The following is a 26,713-nucleotide window of genomic DNA, read 5'->3' on the forward strand; positions in this document are numbered from 1 at the left end:
TCTCTATTTACTCTCAGTATTTACTCCTTCCTGTGATATTTTACTTAAGACTTTTTTTTTGTTTCAGAGCAAAATAATCAAGTTCGTGTCATAGCCTTTTTTCTTCGGAGTGTTAAGTAACTGACGTCACTGGTGTTCACGCGACTACAGCATGACTATCGGTCATCTGCATTGGTAAGTAATTATGGTTGAGATTAGTTTTCCGTTGGGGATTAACGTAACTAACATTAGGGAGATTAAATGATGATGAATTTGGGAAGGTTGATTTTAATGAAAATATAAATAATCCAGTTGGCAAAGCTCCCAATATGAATTGTAATGAAAATTTTGAGAATACCATTGATAGTGTGTTTGTTGATGAGCTGAGATTTTGGGAATCCGGAGCTCAGTGGGTTGTGCATTTCCCGTTGTGCATCTTTACATTCAGGGTCTAAATTTTTCGTTCGGTGATATTTATACATTATGTAAAGATTCGTGCCCTGCAATTATCGGTCTCTGTGAAACATTTTTAAATGAGAAAAATCAGGTAATTTGGGGTATTTCCGGTTATATGTCAATTTTTCTTAACCGCAAGACAGGCAAAAAAGGTAGACTTAAATTTTACATCCAAAACGATTTTCAAGTCAGACAAAGACATGATTTATGTATAAAGCCTGAAAAAATACTCATTGCATAAAATATACCGAAAAGGATTTCAAACCAGTCAGCAACATTAATTGACAGTATTTTTCATCGCTACACTCCATTAAGAATCAAGTATTGCTTTCTGATACTTCCTACCATTTGCCAGTTTCAGCCCTGTTTCAAAATTTCCAAAATATACAAAGATTAGTCCCAGGGTAAACCAAGATTCTGTTGCTCAGCAGTAGAGCTGCTGGGTAGATTGAAAGAAGCTCTTGGTACATCTTCATGGGACTTTTCTTTACCAGCAAATATTAGCTTGTGCAATTATAAACACATGTTTGGCCGGTTTTATGACATTGTTAAGGAACAATTCACGTGTTATTGTCTAAAGCTTCTTTAAAAAATTCTCGATGAATAAGATCAACACTCGTAGCACGGTTAACATCTGAATTTCTAAAGTCAATGAACAGAAAGTAGAACCTTTGGAAATCGTACAAAAAGACCGAATAATGCTAAGTTAGAGGCATTTAAGTTGTACCGTAATATGCTGAAATCAATTATTCGCAGAGCTAAAAAAGCATATTTTACAAAGAGATTAGTGGATAGTAGTAAAAATATAAAGAAGACATGAGATGTGATTAAGGAAGTTATTTGGCCATCCAGGAAACCAAAGGGTCTCCTTAAGTCTCTCATTGTAGACAATCAACTTGTAACAGATAAAGGCAAAATATGATATCATATGAACAAATTGTTCGCGGAGATACGGAAAAAATTAGAAATAGAGCTTCTTATTTCTATGTGTCACAGTCTTGGAAACAGTTCTTAGGTCCGTTGTGTTTGATATCAATGGTTTTTGAAGAGGTTACGATGCAGGAAATTAGAAATGTTGTTTTATCTTTAAAGAATTCTTCAGCAAGTTTTGACCAATTTTCTGCTAAAGTAATTAAACATATCCTTCCATCGATTATCAAACCAATTTGCCATTCAATTAATAACAGGTCATTTCAACTAGGAGTATTTCTCCAGCGTCTTACATTGGCTCGCGTGATAGCTCTCTTTAAAGGAGGTGACCACAAAAATCCTGGGAACTACAGTCCGATCTCTCTTTTGTAAGTGTTCTCTAATACATTTGAAAGGGCAATGCTCAAACGTCTGGTTATATTTCTTGAAGCTAAATTCTTTCCATCAGCATCAGTTTTGGTTTCACACTAAGTATTCTATAGAACATGCTTGTATTAGAATTCTTCAGTTTATACGACGATCTTTAGATTCTAGTCGTATTTCTGCAGCCATTTTTCTTGATGTAAGGAAAGCTTTTGACAGCCTTACACGTAAGATCCTTATTGGTAAACTTTCTCATCTTGGTGTGGGTGGGGAAGCCTTGTCTTGGTTCTCGTCATAACTAACTGGCAGACTATTACCACGGAAGATACAGAAAAAAAGTTCCAATTGCACACGGAGTACCCCAAGGTTCTATTCTTAAACCAACCCTCTTCTTCATTTATGTGAATGATCTAATCACCCAAATAACAATGTTGGCTTTGGATTGTGCCATAAATCTTACTCTCAGATTACGCAGGTGTTCATATTTGATAGTCGAGAAGAATTGATAGCATTTGCAGATGACATTACTCTAGGTGCTGCAACTCTGGATGAATCATCCCTTATTCTAAAGCTTCAAGCAATGACCGAGAAGATACTAAATTGGTTTGACATAAATCAACTAGCTTTAAATGTAAAAAAGTCGTACCTTTTATTTCTTCTCGTAAAGGTGTGAGCTGCCCCATAATTACTGAGCTTTCTACACCAAGAGGCTCCATAAGTAACCCCCCGGATCAATATGTGCAATTCTTGGGAGCTCTTTTGGATGAAAATTTATCGTTTAAGTGACATGTTCAAATAATAAGAGTATTTCTATCCTCCGTCTTTTATACTTCCCTCTCACTTACCCTTATATATCTTACTGTTTGTCTGCATAGATGTCTACATTTCCTTCGGTACTTGCTCCTATTCACAATCTTCATGAAAAAGCGGTAAGAATTTTCCAGTCGGCTAAACACACTCCTAGACTGCTCAAACTAGTAGGGGAAGTAAATTTGTATACATTTCGAAACTGGGAGGATGCGATGATTCTAGCTACTCCATTGGTTCGTTTAGACTTCAGTCTGGTCTTGACTGTGGGGCATGCTTGTAACTTGTTTTCTGCTAAGATCCGGCAGTCGCAAACACTTGGCTCCTTAAGAGACACATGAAAAGTTTCTTGTTAAAGGTAAATATTACGTGTTTTAAGATTTATTTATTTTGGGTTGTTGTTTTATTGGCAATCGATCCTCGATGACACATAGAGTTTTAAATTGTATTTTATTGTTGGGTGATGTGAAGGTCCCTGTTTCGTGGGGACTGCCGGTGAGCTGATTTCTTTTTTCCTTATAGATTTATATTTAGATGTTCTTTAGTATGTTTATGCCAAAGTTTATCAATCTTTATTTATTCTGTTTCGCTTCCTAAATAAAGTGTCATTGAGTTATTTGGGATTTTGTTTTTGTTATTGTTTTTATGGAAATAAATAGAACTTGAATTATTTTGAAACCATTGAATATTATAGTAGAATATATTTGTCAAAGTAAAAAACACAGGGTCACGGTGACAAAAAAAGAGAGCCTTCATGCAAATACAATTTCAGGATTCGATTAAAGCAAAAACACAATTCAAAACCACTAATTCCAACAAAACAATCAAAGTCATCACATAACATCCTGATGATGTTTTATATCCATACGAATAAACCATACCAGATTCTTGATACTAATAAGACACACGTTTCCCAATAGTTTTTCCACCCAAGGCTCATCCTCTTCATTTGCTCCAGAAATTCCCTTTCTTCAAGTCCTTAACCCATTATACTTTCCCAGAAAATGCAATAAATTGTTCTCCCACTCTCCGCACATCGGGCAACTGTATGGACAACTGTTCACTCTAAAAGGAATGGTAAACTGTTCCAAAAACCATTGCTGATACACGCTTTTCGCCCTTTTTGGACGTCTTTTTCACCTTAATACTCTGATTTCTGCAAGGTGTTGCAAATAAAGTAGTAGTTGGAATAGTTCAGTAGCAGTAGTAGTAAATATAGCAGTGATAGTAGTGTTATTATTGACATGCATATATTACTTTCTTGTCAATTGATCTTCACCTTTAAGTGTTCTCTGAAAAATCCAACTGAATACACATACCTATTTTTAGATACACCCTTTTAACAATATACACATAGATAGCGTGTTTTAATTTACTTCAAGTTCCCCCTCAATATGCTGTCAAATTTTTCCCTTCATAAGCGAATGTTTTGATTTAGTTCAAATTTCCCCTCAGTGTTTCCTCAGATGTTTACTTCAATATTCTCAGCCTTATTAGTAGTCACTAAAGAAGAAGTAGTTTTAATGATCGTAGCGGTAGCAGTAGTTGTAAGTGTAATAGCAATAGAGGTAGTGGTAGCTGTAATAGTAGTAGCGATCAAATATTACCTTTTTGGTCAATTAATATTTTCCCTTACCGGTTCCTGAAAGTTCCAGGACTCTGAGAGGCCGTGTCAACTCTCGAGGTATTGTTATATGTTCTTTGGACTATTTTGAGCAAAATAGTTATCTCAAGATTTCAGTTAGATATGTTTAGTGAAAAGAGGTGAGTTGGAGGTGGGGTGTTGGTTAGTTGATCTTCGGCACTTTGGCTATTAAAAGGGAATTAGAACTTCCAATTTTCAACCAAATGAACTACCTCTAAAGCTTATAAAGCATTCCCGTCCATAGAAAGTATAAACGCCCCTGGGATATAACTTACAACCCTTGACCACAGGCTGTGGTGGTTTGTGTCAACCCCAAAAGATTTTTCATCTGATCTTTGGACTATTTTAAATAAAATGGCTATCTTAAAATTTGTATTGGATGTATTTCGGGAAAACACGAATTGTGGGAGGGTGGCTGCCCTCAGATCACTTTGACTCTTAAAAAAGGTACTAAAACTTCTAATTACCAATTCGACAAGCTTTCTCGAAAGTATATACGACCACCCTTTCTATAACATTCTTGTATGCCCCCAGAGTATAAACCATTGCCCTGGGGGCTGCGGGAGATGTAATTCTCAAAGAAACAGTTTCTGAACCCTTCAACTACGCTGAACGAAGTTGCTATCTCAAAATTTTGATTGGATATGCTTTAACAACTGATGGATGTGAAGGGGGGATACTTTTCTAATTCCCATATTATAACTTCTAATTTCAAATCAAATGAAGCCCATCTGAAGTTTATACAACTTCCCATTACATAAGAACTTTATATACCCACAGGGCATAACTTTCAACCCTTGCCCCAGGACTCTGGGGGTTGTGTCAACCCTGGAAGCATTGTTATATATTCATTGTTATATCTCACAATTTCAATCAGATACGTTTGGTGAAAACAGGGGTAGTTGGGGAGAGGGGGCTGATTGCCCTCCATTACTTAGTAGAACTCTTAATAAAGACTAGAATTCTTAATAAGGGCATTATAATTTTAAATTTCAAATTAAATGAGCACCATATGAACTTTATATGACCACCTTTTTTTATAAAACCTTGTATATCCCTGGGGTATAACTTACAACCCTTGCCCAAGGGTTCTGGGAGTTGTGTCAACACTGAAGGAATTGTTATTAGTTCTTTAGACCATTTTGAACAAAATGGCTATCTCACAATTTTAATCGGATACGTTTAGTGGAAACGTGGATAGTCGAGGGAGAGGGGCTAGTTGTCCTCTATCACTTTTGACTCTTAAAAGAGAACTAGAACTTCTAATTTCAACCGAATGAATATCATCTAAAGTTTATGCAGCCATCCTTTCAATAGAAATCTCAAATGCCCACGGGGTATAGCTACAACCCTTGGCTCCAGACTTTGGTGGATTGTTTCAATCCCAAAAGCCTTGTTACATGATCTTTGGACTATTTTGAATAAAATGGCTAATTATAATATTGAATGAAATATAAAATTTCTACTGGGTGCATACTGGGAAATTACGACATGCGGGGGCTTAGCTGTCCTTCATTCACTGACTCTTGCAAAGGGCACTAGAACCTCTGATTATCAGTCCAACAAGCCCTCTCCAGAGCTTATATAACCAACTTTTTTATGAGAAAAACCTTATGTGCCCCTAGGGCATAAATTGCAGCCCCCCTGCTCTGAGGGCTGGAGAGGGGTTGTCATCCTCAAAGACATAATTTCCAGACCATTCAGATACACTGAACTTACCTATTTCGAAATTTTGACTTGATGTATTTATGTAAATGATGGGCATGGAAGGAGTGTTAGTTGCCCTACAATTACATTTGACTATTAAAAAGGACACCAGCCCCTTCAATCTCCAAATAAATGAGTTCTTTTCGAGTTTTTGCGAAAACTCCTTCTGTACAAAGTTCCCTGGTCTAAACAAGAAATAAGCAACATATTGTGCCAACATGGTTCTTTACCTAGGCAGCGCTTAAATGCTGCCCATGATTACTTACCTTATAAGATAAGATATTCATTTCAAAACATTTTTGTCACAAGATCCGAAGGGCAGAATTTGAATTTTGGATACATAAGAAAAAAAAAATCAAAACAAGTAAAAAAAATACCAAACTTGGGCAACGTCAGAATGAAATAATTAAAAAGAAAGAACTACTAGGATATTCTGTTTATTTTCCCATAATGAAAGGGACAAACGTTATTTTTTCTTGTTTTCTTATGTGTGGGTAAAGCAGTGAATGGAGGACAGGATAGGAATGGGTTCAGAAAACAACCCAAGGTGGTCAGAATCTGGTTGGGGAGTGTACCTTCACAGGACTTTGTTTTATCTTCAGGTTTAATGTCAAATTCGTTCATTTCCTCTTGAAGTAAATCTTCTTCAGGGAGATTTTTCTTCTTTTGGGAGTTCGAGCTTTCTTGAGGATCTTCATTTTGGGGAATTAGACCTTCCAGAAGTGTCAGAGCCTGGAAAGAGAACCAATAAACTGGGTTGCATAGTGATTTTAGTTAAGCTGACTACAGTAAGTACTTGAGGTAAAAAATTTACTTAGCTACCCTCTTAGAGACTCTCTAAAATGAGCTTAGTAAACAAGTTCGGAATATTTACAATTGTTAAGCTTTTTAATTATTAAGCTTAAAAAAAATGGTAAATACAGAATAAACCATAAAGTGACGGGCTAAAGATTGCTGAAATAGTGCCCTTAAATATGCAATAGACATTTCCATTAATTCAGTATTTATAATATCACACTTTGCTGAGTAGTAGTCTGAGAAATTCAAGCTTTTTTTTATCGATAAAAAGTAAAATATTGAATGGATATTTCTTTTTGGGTAAAAACTACATTTGGCAAAAACAGACATTATACCATTTTACGCGCGCATATCGATAAATAGTAGGGGAGGGAGGTTTTTTCCTTTTGGAAATGAGATATCCCAAAAGTCTTAGCTTTTGTGTCTCCCCCGTTTTGTCAAACTGCTGGGTGGTCGAGTTAAAACTTCCAAGGATATTTTTTTGGAAGGGGGATGAATTACAGGAGAACTGAGGAAGAAATACTAATTGGATTTTTGTGTTGGGGCAGTCTTTCTTTCAGCCTTACAAGAGTATATCTAAATTTTTTTTTCTTTATCGTGTTCTAAAAGTCTTCGCTGCTAGTTATCAGATTTGAAGTTGATGAAAACTGACGAAGTCAATTATTAAAGATGGGTAAAAGAAGATTTGACTAGTTTTTACACAGAGAGAACAAACGACCACCTAAAGTTGTGTTAACGACCAAACAGCAAGGGAAAATGAAAAGCAGGACGTCCTTGGATGGGATAGAAAGAGGTTAATCAGATCATAAAAAGATTTTTAGTCTCTTTTCAGAAGTACCGATCGAATTTTCAATTATAATTTTTGCTTCTTGTAAAAGTAGGCACTGAAAACTTCAAATTTTTGTGTATTTACCTTCCTACTGAACTATACAAGTAATGCCCCTAAGTAACAGCTGAACAGATACACGGCATCCTTCAAGACGCATGGAAACGAATTCCTTCCCAAAGGACTGGAGAACTTCAATTATACTACCCTTTTATATGAAAGGAGACAAGAATGAATGTAGAAATTGCCGAGGAATAAGTCTTATAGATATCGCGGTAAAAATATTCGGGATAATTGTCTTGAATCGTTTCAAAAGTGCCCGGGAGAAAAATACCCGCAAAAATCAAGCTGGTTTCAGACCAGGCAGAGGCTGCATTGATAATATTTTTGGCACCCGACTTATTATCCAACAGTTCCAAAGGTATAACCCACCTCTAGTATTAATATTCCTCGACAAAACCGCGGCCTTCGACTCCGTTACTCGTCACAAACTCTGGAAAATCCTAGAAATTGATGGCATGCCTGTAAAGTTTATTGAACTAATTCAGGCATATTACTCAGAGTCAACAAGCCGGATAAGAATCCATGGCGAGGAAACTGAGGAATTCCTAGTCGAAAGTGGAATGAAGCAAGGCTGTGCTCTCTCTCCAATCCTGTTTAACTACTGTTTAGACTGGTTGCTAGAAAATGCCCTAATGCAACACAATGGTTGCACCGACTTGGATTACGCTAATGATGTCGGACTCCTCTCTGACGCTGAAGATACTCAAAAGATACTAGATGATATTATAGAATAGTAAAGTCTGATTGGACTTAAAGTAAGCGTAGAGAAAACTAAATATATGGTCATGAATTATCTGACCAAAATATTTTTGAGCGTGAACATAACTCAGTTAGAAAGGGTTGAGTGCTTTAGATACCTATGCTTCATACTTTCCACTGATGACTCTTCAGACTTAGACCTCCAGCAAAGAATAAGGTGAGGCGCAGTTTGTTTTTGCGTCCCTTCGAAAGCCCCTTTGGAACCAAGAAATTTCCATTCTGACTAAAAGTCGAATCTATACGGCCATGGTTTGAACCATCCTACTCTATAGACGTGAAACTTGGTCCTTGAAACTTCAACACGAGAGAGCACTATCTGCTTTTGAACATGGAGGCTCACGTCAAATACTTAGAATTCACCGAGAAGATCGTACATCTAACTCTGATATTCGCCAACTCAGCAAGATTAGAAGAGATGTCGCTACCACCGTTAAAAAGCGCCGCTTAGAATGGCTGGGTCACGTCCTGCAAAGACCACCAGAATATCTTTCCCGTCCAATCCTTCTAGTTTAACCCAGCGACTCTTGGAAGAGCCTTCAAGGAGGGCAAAACAAGAACTGGTGAACCCTGATCAAGTCTGACCTGAATCCCATTGGTGGCTTTAAGAAATTTGGACACAGATCGTCGGCCCAGTGGATCCCGTTCGCAGAACAATTGGCAGCAGATTGTGAAACCTGGTCTAAAGAGGTCACAAGGATCCTGGATATCGGTGAGGTGGAAACACCTTACTCCCGCCACAAGTGAAAGTAAGTAATTTACGATTTGTCTGTTTCTAAAATTCTAATAAAAGTCGAAAATACGTCTTTTCCCTCTTAACTTTATGTAGTCGATTTTTAATTTGAATATTTAGTTTAATAATGGACAGAACCGTTCTGTAGCAATCTTTAAGGCTGTCGCCACTTCTACTTTATATAATACTGGCGAAAGAACCTGCCGTGAAACTGGCATAAAAATAATCGAGAAATAAAACTGTTGCGACAAAAGAGCTACACTTAACGTTCTATCGAAGAGAAGGGGAGGTTCAGGCAAATATAAAGGCACCTTCAGAACGTTGATGCAGCTGTGGAGTGGGAGTCCATTAATCATTGCTTCGTTCTATCTCAAAGTGCAGATAAATAGGAAGCCGTCACATATACCAACTGTGGGTGAGAACGAGGTAAAGGGCTATATAGTTGACGGGTGGGGAGAAGAGATAACAATTCTTGATGTGGGAGGGAATTCCCAAGGGCGCTGGCTTTGGAAAGTTGTATCCTGGTAAGGTAATCATAATTGGCCATGATAGGCCCAAGGCTAGTTGCTTATCCAAAGATTTGAACCAAATTTCTTAAAAACAAATTCATCCTCAGCGACCGTTGAGTTCAAAACCCCAATAGGTTGATAGGACGGGCCTCCACCTCTTTCCTGGGCTTTTCCAACTCAACCACATATTTAATGCAATCCAAATTTTTTAATATCTGGCATTGTTCTTGTCATGCTACATCTAGATTATCTCTACCTTCTGGCGAGAGTATGAGAGCCTCTAACTACCTTTTATGCTCAATATTTCGGGCTGACCAAAACAAATCCCAAAACAATTTCATTTCGAAATTGGATTCCGTCCGTAAGATTAAATTGCTTGCCAACACAGACTGAATTTTCGAATTATATTTTCTTTTTACAATTCCTTTTTCTTTGTTGCATTTCCTTAATTTCGCGGAAGGGATAAATAAATTTCAACTGAACTAACAAATTAGATTTCTCACACTGAGAATAGGGGAATAGGAGCTTCTCAATCTCTCTATCATTTCGCTGGAGAACGCGGATCTAAAATTGTTTTCATTTTGGATTCTTATGTAATTTCAACATTTTTGAAATATTAGCTTATTCCACCTCTCATTATCTAGAGGATGACAAGAAAAACCATGAACTATGGATTCGTTTGCATGTCAAACTGACTTGCTCAAGGTCCGTTCACAATGAAATTTAAGAAAAGGAGAATGAGACGCATAACACTGAATTTCATTCCGTTCCAAAACTGCTATTAACTGATACTAGTGCTATTATTCTGATACTAGTGACATTATTTTATTATTCGTAAATAGATTTCAAACGCTGAAATCAATACATATATATATATATATTACTTTTTTGCAGTTTTTTTTTTTATCTCTGTCAAGGTTCGGGGGCTCAGTAAATCATAGATTCTACGAACAATTTTGATTGGCTTGTCCTTGCCTAGGATAAAATAGATGGAACTTCGATTTTGACTTGATCCAGTTCTGGACACTATTTTAATCTCTATTATTGACGGGTTTGATTTAGCCTAGTTCCCAAGATTAGCCCAAGCTAAATCTATTTGCTTGTACAATTTCATTGTGAATGGGTCTTAAGAATTTTATTTCCAATCATAGTGGCATTCTGTCCAAGAGCTGTTTGATTCTATCAAACATTAAAATACACACTTATCAAAGAGGCTGTTTAATTTAAAGTTAGAATATGGCTTTGAGACAGATCCAGCCAATGGAATTGAAGGTGATGTGTTTTCTGACTTTGAAGTGAAAAATGCCAGAATTAATTCTAGTTTTGAAATGCTGTGCTGACAAAATTATACCTTTTTGTCGAAAATTGTATCTTATTTTAATATCATCACTTTTACCCAAGCCACTCTAAAAAAAATGACTATTGTTTATGTCTTTAATCTAGTACCCCAGCTCCCCCTATTAATAAATTTAGAAACCATTGTACACACTCCCACAGCATTTTAAAACAGCAAATGGTTGTAAAACTCAAATTATATACATCGTATCATCACAACTGGGCATTGTAACCGTTATAATAAATCGTGGCTTTAATCCTGGTAATTTTTTCTTTATTTTTTACTGCTTTTATTCTCTCAGCGGTTCACAGATGGCTCTAGGTCCAAAAGTTGTAATACAGGAATGTCTTTCTGAAAGCTCTGACGCTTAACTTCTTCTTATTGAATCTTTGAAAGCTGCCGTATGATTATACGAGATATAAGGTCTTACGTTGTTTTAACTTAATCAACGTTCATATGAGTAACATCATTTTCACATTTCCCCCTCTTTAATTGTTTGGGGGCCGGCACTAGGGCATGGTTGTAAGGCATTGGTTCATTATTAGACGAATTATTAACAAAGCTACCGTTTGTCTTGTCACAAATCTCTGCTACTTTGCTTAGTTCAAGTGATTTTTGGAATGGTTTCATGCATTAGCATATTTCTTCAGTATTTAAAGACAATTATACAATTTGTGAATATGAATGGTTTGTTTCAATGGCATTGTTTTATTACTTTAACTTATCAAAACCCATTGCGTCACATCAACTAGTGTGTTTCTTATACGAAAGCTTCTGCTTGAAGCCCCTGTTTTCAAAGTTTTCTACTTTCTTTCGGATTTTTCTGCCTATTTTCTCCTCCATGAAAAAGAGGGCTCTTAGCTGTTGCTTACTCACGATACTATGATCGAGGCAGCATCCTGAATAAATGTGAGTTTCCTGATTTTAGCCAGTAAGATTAAAATTTCCTAAGTGACTATTATTTTCATTTACTTATTTGGCTGTTTCTCTTGGGGTTTCTTTTTTCGTTCTTTTTAATAGGTCTTAAAATGTCATTTCTTTTGGACAATAATAGAGTCGGAGAACATATATAAAGAATTTCGAGTAAGTGACTATCAAGTAAACGAGTGAGTGACTCCTTTATCTTCCCCCTTCTCTACAACCCATTCACATAAAGAAATTCAGAATTTCTTTACAGCTAAAAAAGTAATGAAAAGTTTTCATTTCAATTTTTTCTTTTTTATTGGAACTTTATTTGCGAGTCATATTGTGTGGAATAAGTTGCCCGAATCAGCTCGAAGGTGCCACTCATTCGGTTTGTTCAAGAAAATTGTAATTTTTTTTTCCTTCTTAGAAGTTATTTTATCTAGTTTTTTTCATTGGAGTCTATTTAATCTACTGATTTACTTAATTAATTTTGTCTATTCAATTTATCAGTATATTTAGTTTTGTTTTCTGTATTTTTTATTTATTTATTTTTTTTGTCTTCTCCTTTTTGCTCTTCTCTCTGAGAGTAAGTGATTATTTTAATTTTTCTGAGCAAGTGACTCATTTATCTTCCGCCTTCTTTACAACCCATTCATATACAGAAATTCAGGATTTCTTTAGAGCTAAAAAAGTACTGAAAAGTTTTTATTTCAAATTTTTTTTCATTTTTTATTGTAACTTTTTATTCTCCCTCGTACTTTCCTTTCCTGCCCATAAGGCCTTGTGGGGAAGGTACTGTCCAAACAACCTTTTTTGTGCTATTAATTCATTTTTATTATGTTATTATATTAAAAATATGTCACACTTGTCAATTTCACAACAAAACAACACTGTCATTTTCACACTTTTTGGTAAGCTTAATGCTCATTTAACATTATAGAACTTAGGGAGTAGCAGGCTTTTTAAAACTATTTAAAACTATCAAGGATCAAACTGGGCCCAGCTTTGCTCCCTACGGCACGTCTTTCACGAGAAAGAATTTGGTCAAAATTTAAAAACTCATGTGAAAATTCTAGGTTTTTAATGAGTGCATCAAATTATAAACTCCAACTAAAATCTAACTATAATCTGTTAAAATACACAAGATATTATGCAGTCTACCCTGAAGCATCTAAGAGAAGAAAACAGCCTAACCTAAAGTGTGAGCATTTTTACGGTAATTGCGAAATAAACACATCTTTTTGTACTCTTGTTATGTCTAGAGCTTCAAGGCAAGCAAATATTTCTCACTATAGACATGAGGTACAGACCGTCAAGTTCCTCAAAAACTTACGAATTTTATACTTAGATTAGAAGGCATACCCCGTTTTATCTTCTATCTTGGGGATCGAGAATGAAACCTTCTGGATTTTTTTTGGAAGGAGGAGTGAAGCAACTTCCTCAAAAGCTTATGAATTTTATACTTAAATTAGAAAGACATTCCTGTTTTATCTTCTATCTCGAGGATAGAGCATGCAACTTTCTGGATTTCTTTCGGAAAAAGGGGTGAAGCGGCTTCCTCAAAATCTTACGAATTTTATGCTTAGATTAGAAAGCATACCCTGTTTTATCATCAATCTCCGGGATTGAGCATAAGACTTTCTGATTGTTTTATTTTTTGAAGGAGCAGTAAAGCGACTGTCGAGTAATATAGAGGGTATGAAACTTTCTTCTTTTAGAAGGAGGAGTCAAGTGACTTACTCAAAGTTCATGAATTTTATACTTAGATTAGAAACACTACCCTGTTTTATCATCTATCTCGGGGATCGACCTTGAACTTCTTTAATTTTTTCAGAAGGATGAGTGAAGCGACATGCTCAAATGTTTACGAGTTTTATACTTAGATTAGAAAGCCTACCCTGTTTTATCATCTATCTGGGGGATTGAGCATGAAAATTTATGAATTTTGTTTGGAAGGAGGACTGAAGTGACTTGCTCAAAAGTTTACGAGTCTTATACTTAGAATAGAAAGCATAGCCTGTTTTATCATCTCTCTCGAGGATTGAGTATGAAGCTTTCTGAATTTTTTTTCCAAGCAGCAGTGAAGCGACTTTCTCAAAAGTTCAGAAAGCATACCCTGTTTCATCAGGGTTGGGGACATAAATGTTGGGGATTGAGCGAAACCTTCGGAACTTTTGGGGAGAGGAAGAGTGAAGCGACTTCCTGATAAGTTTATTAATTTTATACTTAGATTAAATAGCATACCCTGTGTTATCATCTATCTCGGGGATCGAACATGAAACTTTCTGATTTTTTTTAAGGAGTAGTAAAGCGACTTCCTCAAAAGGTTACGAATTTTTTACTTAGATTAGAAGGCATACCCTGTTTCATCATCTATCTTTGGGATCGAGCATGAAACTTTCTTATTTTTTGAAGGAGTAGTAAAGCGACTTCCACAAAATTATATGGATTTTATGCTTAGATTAGAAAGTATACCCTGTTTTATCATCGATCTCGGGGATAAGCATAAATTTTTCTGATTCCGCTTTTGGAAGGAATAGGTAATCGACTTCCACAAAAGTTTACGAATTTTACACTTGGATTAGAAAGCATACCCTTTTTTAATCATCTTTTTTGGGGATCGATTATGAAACTTTCTGAATTTTTTCGGAAGGAGGAGTGAAACGACTACCTCAAAAGTTTACATATTTTATACCTAGAGTATAATGTGTAACATGTTTTATTATCTACTTTGGGGATTGAGTATGAAACTTTCTTTTTTTAGAAGGAGGAGTCAAGTGACTTACTCAAAGTTCATGAATTTTATACTTAGATTAGAAACACTACCCTGTTTTATCATCTATCTCGGAGATCGACCATGAACTTCTTTAATTTTTTCAGAAGGATGAGTGAAGCGACTTCCTCAAATGTTTACGAGTTTTATACTTAGATTAGAAAGCCTACCCTGTTTTATTATCTATCTTTAGGATTGAGCATGAAAATTTATGAATTTTGTTTGGAAGGAGGACTGAAGTGACTTCCTCAAAAGTTTACGAGTCTTATACTTAGAATAGAAAGCATAGCCTGATTTGTCATTTCTCTCGGGGATCGAGTAGGAAGCTTTCTGAATTTTTTTTTTCCAAGGAGTAGTGAAGCGACTTTCTCAAAAGCTTAGAAAGAATACCCTGTTTTATCATCAATGTTTGGGATTGAGCGTGAAACTTTCGGAATTTTTTGGGGAGAGGAAGAGTGAAGCGACTTCCTGAAAAGTTTACTAATTTTTTATACTTAGATTAGATAGCATACCCTGTGTTATCATCTATCTCGGGGATCGAACATGAAACTATCTGATTTTTTTGAAGGAGTGGTAAAGCGACCTCCTAAAAATTATACGAATTTTATACTTAAATTAGAAAGCACACCTTGTTTTATCATCTATCTCAGGGATCGAGCATGACACTTTCTGATTTTTTTTTTTTTTGAAGGAGGAGTGAAGCGACTTACTCAAAAGCTTACGAATTTTTTACTTAGATTAGAAGGCATACCTTGTTTTATCATCTATCTTTGGGATCGAGCATGAAACTTTCTGATTTTTAGAAGGAGGAGTCAAGTGACTTACTCAAAAGCTTTTAAATTTTATACTTAGATTAGAAACCGTACCCTGTTTTATGATCTATCTCGGGGATCCACCATGAGCTTTTTTTACTTTTTCAGAAGGATGAGTGAAGCGACTTCCTAAAAAGTTTACGAATTTTATACATAGATTAGAAAGCTTACCCTGTTTTATTTTCTAATTTTCTATTTTTTTTTTAGAAGGAGGAGTGAATCGACTTCCTCAAAAGTTTACGAATTTTATACCTAGATTATAAAGCCTGCACTGTTTTATTATCTATCTCGGAGATCGATCAGGAACTTTCTTTTTTTAGAAGGAAGAGTGAATTGACTTCCTCGAAAGCTTACGAATTTTGTACTTAGATTAGAAAGCATACCCTGTTTTGTCATCTATTTCTGGGACCGAGCAAGAAACTTTCTTAATTTTTTTTGGAAGGAGGAGTGAAGTGACTTCCTCAAAAGTTTAAGAATGTTATACTTAGATTAGAAAAAATACCCTGTTCTATCATTTATCTAGGAAATCGAGCATGAAACTTACTTAGTTTTTCTTGGAAGGAAGATTGAAGCGACTTCCTCAAAAGTTTATGAATTTTATCTTTAGATTATAAAGCATACCTTGTTTTATCATCTATTTCGGGGATCGAGCATGAAACCATCTGATTTTTTTTTTTGAAGAAGGAGTGAAATGCCTTTTTTTGTGTTATGAGTAAGGTGACAAAACTATTGTTTAATGTCCTCACAAAAGAGTGTATATTGCTTGATTTTTTTTTATGCCTGTTTTGACACGCTTTTTATCAAACAAATAAGTAAAAGAACGATAAAACGAATAAAATTAATAAAATAAAAAGCTTACATTCATAGTGGATGTATAAACTGCAGCGCAAGAAAGTGCCGAAGAATTACCTGACTCACTACATTGTACTCCAGAACATCCATTTTATTTAGTAAATTTTGCTTAGTCCATTGATGAATTGGTGAAAAACTGCTTCTAAAAAGTTCACCTAAAACTTTATTTTCGATCTCAGGACGTTTTGCAAGCCAGGCTTCGACTAAAGGACTCCAATCCAATCCTGAAGAGCTCATATACACCTTAAAGAAAATGCTTTACTTATTATGAGTTTAAATTTTTGTAGCACACTAGATTGATGCTCTGCTTGGTAACATCTGGCCCGAAGTTAGGTTCCAGCTGGTGGCAAGGTTGGGCTACAGGCTTACTACCTGTTTTCGTGCAATAACTGGTAACCGAACGCTGATTTGACGTGTTTTGAGGAATTGATTGAGGTATTTTAAATGGTATTGGAGGAGCTTATCCGTCCACTATAAATTTAATTAAAGATATAAATGTTTTTCTCAAATATATTTTAAAATATCTGAGTAACCACAATTTGGTTCGTTGCTGTCATTTTGCATTAATCATATTCAGCAAAATACTTTAGATATTAGTGGGTCATTCCTTACTGAAACAAATTTTCAAAGACAATTCCCAGCGTGGTCAAAATCGAGCAGCTGGCGCAATACCTTCTGAAAACGCTCATGCTAGACCCCAGCAATCGATCCAAGATCGTTTTGACGTCTTTTAAAAATAAATGCATTTCCCCCATCAGAGAAGTTTTCGAAGATTACTCTTGAAAGCGCAAAGATTTTAAAGGCAACTCGTAAATGAACATTCCTGCAGTACTACCTTGACTAGGGTACATATTGTCAGGAATAATTGAAAACGAGCTTTGCCCGGCGATCCATAGCCACCTTGAATATTCTCCCAGCAGACAAAAGCTCTGGAAATTCCTAGCTTGAAAAATTCAAGCAAAGGTACAACAAATATATCGAAGAAGAAAACAAAATAAGATAAATATGGAAATCACTAGTACTAGTTGTAATTCATCCTTGTTGGTGGAGCAACAAAGTTTAAATAAGAAGAAAAAAGCCGATTTTTCTTTTGAACTACAAAGTAAATATTATACCAAAGTATAAAAGTACAGATTTCTCGTCGTCGTTCAATCATGGTCAGACATTAGTTGTCCATCATATAAGTTTTTCAATATTTGTCTATCATCTAAGTTGTTCAAACCATTCTACTTAATATGACTAATTAAAAATGGCAACAACAAACCAAATTGTGATAACTCAGATACTTTAAAAAGGGTAAGACCTATAAAAAAAAAATCTTGCTGGGTCAAGACTTGAATATGGCTTGAACCGTGTTCAATAAGCTTTTTTCCTTCGATTTTTGTAATTTTTGGCGTTCAATAGCCAGTTACAGTTACATTGAATTACGTTAAAAAACACTTACTGAAACCGACTGCAATTCATCATTTGTTTATTCTGTTTTAAAGATCAATGAGTTGCAGTTTGTTCTTTTGCAGGTGCTTCTACTTATCCTTGTTTTAATTTTCATGATGACGTTTTTATATAACTTCATCCTTAGATGAAATTTTGGGCCTTGTAATGGATCTCTTCAGCCAAATGGAACTCCAGGTCCAGTACCACCAAGCAGGGACCCCGGCACCTCCGCAGGACCCTTTTACAGATAAGAAATTCTTGGACGTTTTTTCCTCTGTAGCGACTTGTCCTGTAGTGGTGCAGTGGGTTTTACCTTAGCTTGGTGAAAAGAAACCTAAAGTTCGAAGGCAGCTATAGCAACCCACTGCAAGCCTTGGAATCTGATTCCTATAATTATATTACGTGAAAGCGTCTCCATATTAATCAAAACAAGAAGAAGTAGAAGATGAGAAGACCTGTAGTGGCGTAGTGAGATTAAGCTCAATCTGCTAGTGTATTACCTCTGCTAAGTAATACAGAGTTAGAACCAAATTGGCGACCCAGATTTCGTAATCAGCTGTAGCAGCTCACTACAAGGTTTGGAATTTCATTGTGGTGGTATTAGCATGCAAAAGTGTCTGAATGTCAACGCAATCAAGAAATCCTAGGCTAACAATGCTTTTGTTTAGTTACAAAGGTTCTATGGATTTGCAAAACCTCTTCCATTTTCGGTAAGAGGTTCAGTTTGGTTTCGAGTCATGTGAGATGAAGAGATTAAAGTCATGTTCCATAGATTGCGGTAATTCCGCTTTTTCAACAAGTTATTGCAATTAATCGCAATAAACTCTCTAGAGACTTAGAAAGTCTTTAATTTCATGCTGATGGACTCATTAAAATTCTTGGACATAGGACATAGACTTTTAACATTATGCTATATGCTTTCAACATTAAGAGAAACACAACCGGTAAAGATGGACAGGGAAGAGGGTGTTATTAGTTTATTATATCGTTATCTTTGTAAAACCAAGATATAAAGAGACAAAAAAAAATTATCTTATTATTAGGTATTTTATGAAAAAAAGTCCAAAAAGATGAAAATTACCAATCGGTTCCCAGATTTTGGATTGCTCGAAGTTTCCTTGGATTTTCCTCTGAAATCTAAATTTCTCCTATTAGGCTACTTCATAAATTGAGTGAAAGGATATAATTATAGGAAAGCAGTAACACTTTGGAATTTACTCTTAGAAAAGTAAATTCACTCCACTTACCATACCATTCCTTGAAACAGTAGCAGGAGAGGCATTATCAATATTGTGAGGTTCGAAAATGATCTTCACATTAGAACCCATGGGAAGTCTATCACCATTTGCCAACGTTAAAGTTCGATTGTCATCCAACACAGAATTCAAATTTTCAATCCAAATGGCATCAACAGGGCCATCAAGAACAAGCCAAATGTGTTCATCTGAAAAAAAAAAACATAATGAGCCTCTACAATTTTATCAGCTGCTTTAATTTAGTTTAAATTTAACTGACCTCTTTGATTAAGTTGATTGTTTGTCATTAAATCAGACTAAATTAAACAGTTAATTAAATTAGATTCATTTAAGTTTAAGTTTTAACTGTCCAAGTTCATTTAACTTATAATTTCTGTTTAAATAAGTCCTCTACCGATATTAAACAGCTACAGGTCCAGTACAATTACCCCTTAAACACAATAAAAAACGACACATCCGTAACTGACCTTACCGGTAAACATTCCAAGTTGGTTTCCGTAAACATATGGATGAAACTACTCTCTTTTGAGATTTAGTGTTTAATTTTGTAGTGTAATTTCCATCAAGATCCCATTATTTTTTCAGAAACTTCCTTCTTCTTTTCCCAAATTATCCTTTGACTTATGCAATTAAATTTTGACAAATGACTTAAAGCTTAAAAATACCCAGACTTCAGATTAATAGTAAAATTTATATTAAACTAATTTTTACTTAGCTTCCGCTGTAGACTTCGGCTGAAAATCACGATTTCAATTCCTTGACATTTTTAAAGTAACATACAACAAGCCAAATGTATTAATCTGAAATTTTTATCTGAACAGGTATTTCTAATGAATGTTTGGCCTCGTCAAAATTATATTAAGCAAATCTTCGATAAATTCTTTAGGTAAAACAAACTGAAACAGAAAAAAAAGAACGGACCAATTACATAAGAAGTATGGGAGGATCATAAAACCACGATCAAACAGTTGACTTGAAAGTTGAAAAAATAGAACAAAAGTTGACTTCTTGAGAAAACACCAAAGAAAATCCTTTGAACACCAAGGAGGGAGCAATAGAAAAATAGAAAATGGAAAAAAAATAAAAACGAAAGCAATTAAGATAAAGATAAAATATTTGCGACACGAGCGGGATTACCACTTTCAAAAAGGGGCGAAATGAAAAGCTTTGCCTCCCCGAGAACTTGGGGAGGTGAAGCTCTCAGCTCCCCGAGAACTTGACATACCTCAGGCTAAATTAAGCTGAGGATTTGGTCTCGCACTCATCATGTTCGTGTGCTTGACCTGCAATATTTCCCAGTATGTTTTCGGATAAACGTTGCATGTTATGAGCCCTGAATTTTCATTCAGATTTTTTCAACCTGTCTTTTTATTTTTTTAGGAAGGTTGACTTTGGGTTAATTTAGTGAAACCTAACCTTAAATTCTCTTACCAGACTCGCAGCTTCATTTAATAACAGCAATAAGACTGACTACCCCAATCTAAATAGAGTGTGAAAAAGGGGGCATATAAGTTGTATTTTAGCTTATATTTAGCTATTTTCTTCTTCAAGAACTGTAAAGAACCAAAAAATTACATCTATCCAATAAACCAAATATTAGGGTTTACCAAGAATAAAGCCAAATTTCTTAGAGTTGATTCTATGTCCTCTACACATTTGGTAGAGCTTCTGGCGTCAAATTTGGCTCTACACAAAGTTAAAAAAAGAATACAATCCAGTGTTTTGGCTTACAATGTTTGTCTCTCAGGGATGATCAACGAAAAAAATTCAACCCATCCTAAAGAAGAGCCCAATATTGTGGAACTATTTCTATATACTTTTATTATAGAGTAAATAACGTCTAATTTTAGAAATAAAGGTTCGGCGCTACAGAGAGCTAAATTGAACAAAGCTTTTGCCTTCTTACCCTGCCCTTTTTGCCCTTAAGCCCATCCAATCAACCAATTAGAGATCAGAGCCCAATTTTTCAGAACTGATTTTATAGACGCATGGGTCTTGCTGTAGAACCTGTAGCGTCTAATGTCAGTAATAAAAAATTAGTTGTAGACCTGATTCTACAGGCTATGCAGAGGCTTTATCGTCTGAATGTACCTATAGAAATTTTACACTACAAATAGTTAAATTGAAACAAAATCGCTGATTCCATTCTATTAGCTCAATTATTTGGTGACATAAAGTCACAGCCAAACATTTGGCTTAACAAAAAGTTAAAGTAAAAAAAGACATTTTGGTCTCATCCTTTTTGTCCTTAAAAACCGTCTGCGGTTTATTCTTTTTTTGCCATTAAGAACCGTCTCCTAGGTCCCAAAACCCTTCCACAAGTCCAATTATTTACGGCTATAACCTGAAGACTAAACAACTGGCTCTTTAAAAATTAGAATGGAAAAAAGAAAGGAAAATTTAGGCCTTTGGCATACTCTTTTTAGCCCTTAAAGACCGTCTCCAAAGCGCCGAAAATATTCCGTCTGTCCAATCATTCGTGGCTACATCAAGACGGCCAAACATTTGGCTAGCTGAAATTGCTTTGGGGTTCATCCGCATTTCTCTAAAAAGAAAAAAAAATGAAATAAGAATTGATATGATAAGAAATAGACTTAAAAAGTTTAAACATTAAAAAAAAGAAGCAATAAAAAAGAAAATTCAACTTAAACAAGTAGTTTTGAAGACAAACAAAACACAAGAAAAAGGTCGAAATAAAACCGTAGTAGTACAGCTCCTCCCCCCCTCTTTTCTTATATGTGCTGTAAACTAAACGCATATAGCCCTATAATACAATAAAAAGAAACTGAGTTGTAAATAAGACATTTTTTCCTGTGCCAACTGTAAGTTATGCATAAGCTACGCTTAATTTTTAGGAAGCTGCATGAAATGACATCAAAGCACCAATCAGTTTACCTTTAATTTAAACTGAAATATTTTATTTCAAGTCTATCTTTATATTTAATTGTAATATTTATCAAATTATTTTCATAATATTTATGCTTCGTAAGATTTTTATAAATCTAATTTCTATATTTTCAGTAAAATTTAATGGTTTCAGGAAATAGTAGATTTTCTGAATGTTAGAGCAGATTGATCAGCCAAAAATGCTTACTGATGCTCAAATATTAAAGTCACTCAGTACTGTGAGTCTTTTCTCCTCAAAAGTTACATTATTCTTGTCCCCTGTTAATTCCTTTAAACGTGCATACTTTGAGGCTTCAAAATTTTTGGATATTGAAAAGAAAATATTAAACATAGGGTATAAAAAAGAACTAGGTTTTAAAAACAACCTTTTGTTTTTACTAATACTAAATTGAAAGAAAAAACGAAAAGGCTACAAACGGCAAAAAAATAATAGCTTTTAAAATGTAATATCTTGCATACACATAAAATTTTGTAAAAATAATACTTTCTTTTTTTTCTTTTAATTTCAAAAATCTCCTCTCCACTTAGGGGTACTAGCTTTGCATCTTTACTTTCCGAAACAAATAAAAACATTTGCACGCCACTTACGCTTACAAAGAAACATATTCAAAACTATAACTATAAAGATTACCTATGGGGTTCTCCCATAGCTGTCAATGCTTTCATTAAAATTTGTATACATGTAGTTTTGCCAGCACCGCTAGGCCCAAGGACCATAACACCATGTCTTACTCTCTGGGTTTCGTAAAGTTGTATTAGCTTCAATACCCAGGGTGGGTGCATTACTAATCCCGCAGCTTCTACTTGTTCTTCTATCGCTGCCTCAAGCTCTGGATAAGAGGTTTTTTCCAAAGCAGTGGTTGGAAACAGGTCATTTATTAGAGAGAGAAATAAAGGTTCATCTTCATCTGAAAACAGAAAGTTTTAGAGGAAGCACAATTGAAAGTAGCAGCTAAATCAAGCGGTGTAAAACATATTCTATTCCTAATATTTGAGACAATCTTTACAATTTAAAAGCTTAAAACTTGGATTAAAAATTGCATAATTATGGTATGTTATAACACTAAAAAAAATTTTCAATCTGGTATTGGGCACCTGCTTCGAATCCCATCACATCTACCCCCAATGACCCTATTAAAGCCAGTTGGAAGCGATCTTGCGGCCGACCGAAGAAACGCTGGTCCGACGGCCTGTCCGAGTTCTCGACGATGGCAAACATCAGACAGGGCGAAGAGCAAATAATCGCTATGGACAGAAGCGGATGAAGGAGGCAGACGTAACTCTCTGCGCCGAGCATCACCCGGCAGGAGACTTAAGTCAATTTAGTCAAGTCAGAGTTACCATACTTTTCCTTCGTGCAGGTAAGCATATGAATGCCAACTTCGGTGTCAGTAAATGTAAAAACTCTATATGAGGATATGAATGACCTGATAGTTCAGTTCACAGCATTCAAGACCAAATGGCTGCTGATAATCCGATCGGAGGTTTCGTGTTGATATCTTGAGTTCATCTTCAATTAACATTAAACTCAATAGATTAAACTTCAGCAATAGCACGATATTAAGGCTTAAGCGTCTAGACTTTAGGACACAAATTCTCGACGAGAAACCAGCTTTGAATTTTTCTTATGGGAAGTATCTTACCACTATACAATCAAAATTTGAAACATATCTACATAAAAAAAAGCATTATAAATGATTAAAATAACACCGATTTCTAACAATAGTCCTTATCTCAAATCTAGCTTGGATCACATTGGAAATCTTTCGAAGGGTACGGTGTATACTAGTGGTACATCTAAATTTTTACTATGTGCATCTTTTTAACCTTGATTTAAATTTGCAGTAGTTTTAGCAGAAGGAAGCACATCAACACCCATTATAATTGCCATGTTACTACAGAACATAGACAGATTTACTGTAGATCCGATTTTGGTAAATTGAACTTCCAACATTAAACCACAATTGTTAAACTGACGAACTGTCTCTAAGATAGCGTCAAAGCCAGTCATATGTGTATAGAATTGGGACAATCAGATCCGTACCGAGCTCTTCCAAATATTCCTAGTTTTACAACTTTCCCTATAATTTACAGTACATTCCATGTTGTGCCATTAGTCTTTATGGTCTGTCAGTTTTGCCTCTCCCCCTTCTAGAATAAATATGTAGTGTTTTTGAGTAGATTACAAGTTCTAATGCATAAGAAGCCACATTTGAATTTATAAGTTAATATAGAATTAAATTGAATTATAAGTTAAATAATATCGTACCAACAAGTTTAGATAGGTTCATGTCCCTCAGAACTCTCATTACAGTTGTTGCTTCTGCCTCACGAGGATTGCACCGACGGGCTGCACCAAGGGTTCTCAATACGGACAAAATATTTCTTAATCCAAAATCATAATGCACCTAAAATGAAAAAGTTGCCTTTTTTTCATGTCAGTTAGAAGCAAACAGAAATTAACTTCAAAAAACCTTCTATACAAAGGTAGGATACTTTAAAAAAAATAATTGAAGAGGTGCATGGGCTAGAAATAAAGCTTAGCAGTTGTTCAAACTTTAAAAGAACAGAGATTGACAAGAACAGAATTAAACAGAATTGAATAGACTTGAAGAGAAAAGAACAGAATTGAGGATTATCGTTAAAAAAAAATAAGAGAGATGCAAGGGCTAGACTGAAAGTAAAGTTTGGCAGTTGTTCAAACTTAAAAAGAACAGAAATTGACAACAATTGACAACTGAAGAGCATTGAACGAAAAAGAACAAAATTGAAGATTATCGTTTAAAGAAAATAATTAAAGAGGTGCATGGGCTACGCATAAAGTTTAGCAGTTGTTAAAACTTGAAATGAACAGAGATCGACAGGAACAGAAATAAGCAGAATTGAACATAAAAGAACAGAATTGAGAATAATCATTTAAAGAAAAATAATTAAAGAGGTGCATGGACTAGACATACAGTTTAGCAGTTATTCGAACTTAAGAAGAACAGAAATTGACAAGAACAGAATTGAATAGAATTGAAGAGAAAAAAACAGAATTGATGATTATTGTAAAAAAAATTAAACAATTAAAGAGGTGCATGGGCTAGACATAAAGTTTAGCAGTTGTTCAAACTTACAAGGAACTGAAATTGACAAGAAAAGAATTGAACAGAATTGAAAAGAAAAGAACAATACTGAGGATTATCCTTTAAAAAAAAACAATTACAGAGGTACATAGGCTAGAGATAAGGTTTAGTAGTTGTTCAAACTTAAAAAGAAAAGAAATTGCTATCAATGAATAATTTAGAACATAAAGAAACAAATATTGTAGTAATTCAAACTACTACAAACAGAAGTCGGGCTAAAATCACCTAAGCCATCTAAAGATCGAATCATCCTTTGGGCTTCAGTGAAGGAAATTTCTATAGACTCTTTCTTGTTATACATTCTAGTGGTAATAAATCCAGAATTGAGACTTCCGGGACTGAAATCCTTATTTCTTAAACTTTCTTGTTAGTTCTTCTCAGTAATCTTTGTTGATAATGATTTTATTGCCTTTTGTTATTGTTGCTTTTAATGTGCTGGCAAATAAACCCACATTGCTCGAAGTTTTTCATAACTTACTTTGCGCATAACTTACGTTATGATCTTGAGAACACTTAAATAATGAACGCCATTCTCATGCTTACGGTATTTCTGTTCGTTTTAGGTTGTGTGTCACTGTTTTAGGTAGTTTTTAGGCATCACTATAATTTATTTCCGTTTTAGCTCTCATTTATGTGAGCCTGTAAATCCTGTAAACCCTTTCTTACCTAAAGCTAGAGAATATTTCATCCAAATTTGAATACTTAGAAATTTAAAACGAAGTGTTTTCACACACACAAATAATAAGATACGAGACTTACCTTTCTTACATATTTTCGGAAGCGGGGTATTAAAAATTTACAAGATTTCTCTGAATTGTTTCAACTTTACATCTTCTTAGGTTTTTATCTTTTAAAATCTGTTGCTCTGACATGGTTGTAATATATTCATTCCAGTTGAAATTAAATAGAAAAAAAGAGAGCATAATGTAAAAAAACAGAGAGCGCGTTTAACACTATAGAGAGAAAGATGGGTTTATTAATATAAATAACAAAACAAAACAAGCAAATGGCCCGAAGCAAAGCTTGTTTGGGCTTACAACCCCAATACACATACAAATATAAACTTAAATACAGGTATATTCTCATAAACAGGTGAATATCCATTCAGATCATATAAAGCGAGGTCGTATAAATACACGTATATTCTCATAAACATATAAATCGCCAGTGTAAATCGTATAAATGTAGATATATTCTCGTAAGCAATTGAGCAATTACCAAAATCGGATCTACAGTAAATTGAATAGCTAGTGAGGTCGCATGAAGTGAGGTCGCATAAAGACACGTTTATTCCCATAAACATATAAATCGCCAGTGCAAATCGTATAAATGTAGATATATTCTCGTAAGCAATTGAATAGCTAGTGGGGTCGCTTAGAGTGAGGTCGCATAAATACACGTATATTCTCATAAACATATAAATCGCCAGTGTAAATCGTATAAATGTAGACATATTCACATAAACAATTGAATAGCTAGTGAGGTCGCATGAAGTGAGGTCGCATAAAGACACGTTTATTCCCATAAACATATAAATCGCCAGTGTAAATCGTATAAATGTAGATATATTCTCATAAGCAATTGAATAGCTAGTGGGGTCGCTTAGAGTGAGGTCACATAAATTTACGTATATTCTCACAAACATATAAATCGCCATTGTAAATCGTATAAATGTAGACATATTCTCATAAGCAATTGAATAGCTAGTGAGGTCGCATGAAGTGAGGTCGCATAAAT

The 26,713-nt window shown here is 34.9% G+C and overlaps 1 protein-coding gene across 1 annotated transcript in view; it reads right to left on the reverse strand.

Annotated features, from left to right (window-relative positions):
* LOC136035996 (dynein axonemal heavy chain 5-like) overlaps positions 1-26,713 on the reverse strand; it is a 261,598-nt gene that overhangs the window by 139,328 nt on the left and 95,557 nt on the right. Inside the window, exons 17-22 of the mRNA XM_065717914.1 lie at positions 24,118-24,256; positions 22,480-22,756; positions 21,359-21,486; positions 18,933-19,129; positions 16,309-16,494; positions 6,463-6,619 (exon numbers count right to left, since the gene is read on the reverse strand). Of these exons, the coding sequence (XP_065573986.1) occupies positions 6,463-6,619; positions 16,309-16,494; positions 18,933-19,129; positions 21,359-21,486; positions 22,480-22,756; positions 24,118-24,256 (1,084 nt within the window). The remainder of the gene's footprint in view (positions 1-6,462; positions 6,620-16,308; positions 16,495-18,932; positions 19,130-21,358; positions 21,487-22,479; positions 22,757-24,117; positions 24,257-26,713) is intronic.

The sequence above is a fragment of the Artemia franciscana genome, chromosome 15, assembly GCF_032884065.1.
Source record: "Artemia franciscana chromosome 15, ASM3288406v1, whole genome shotgun sequence".
In the NCBI taxonomy this organism is placed as follows: Eukaryota; Metazoa; Arthropoda; class Branchiopoda; order Anostraca; family Artemiidae; genus Artemia; species Artemia franciscana.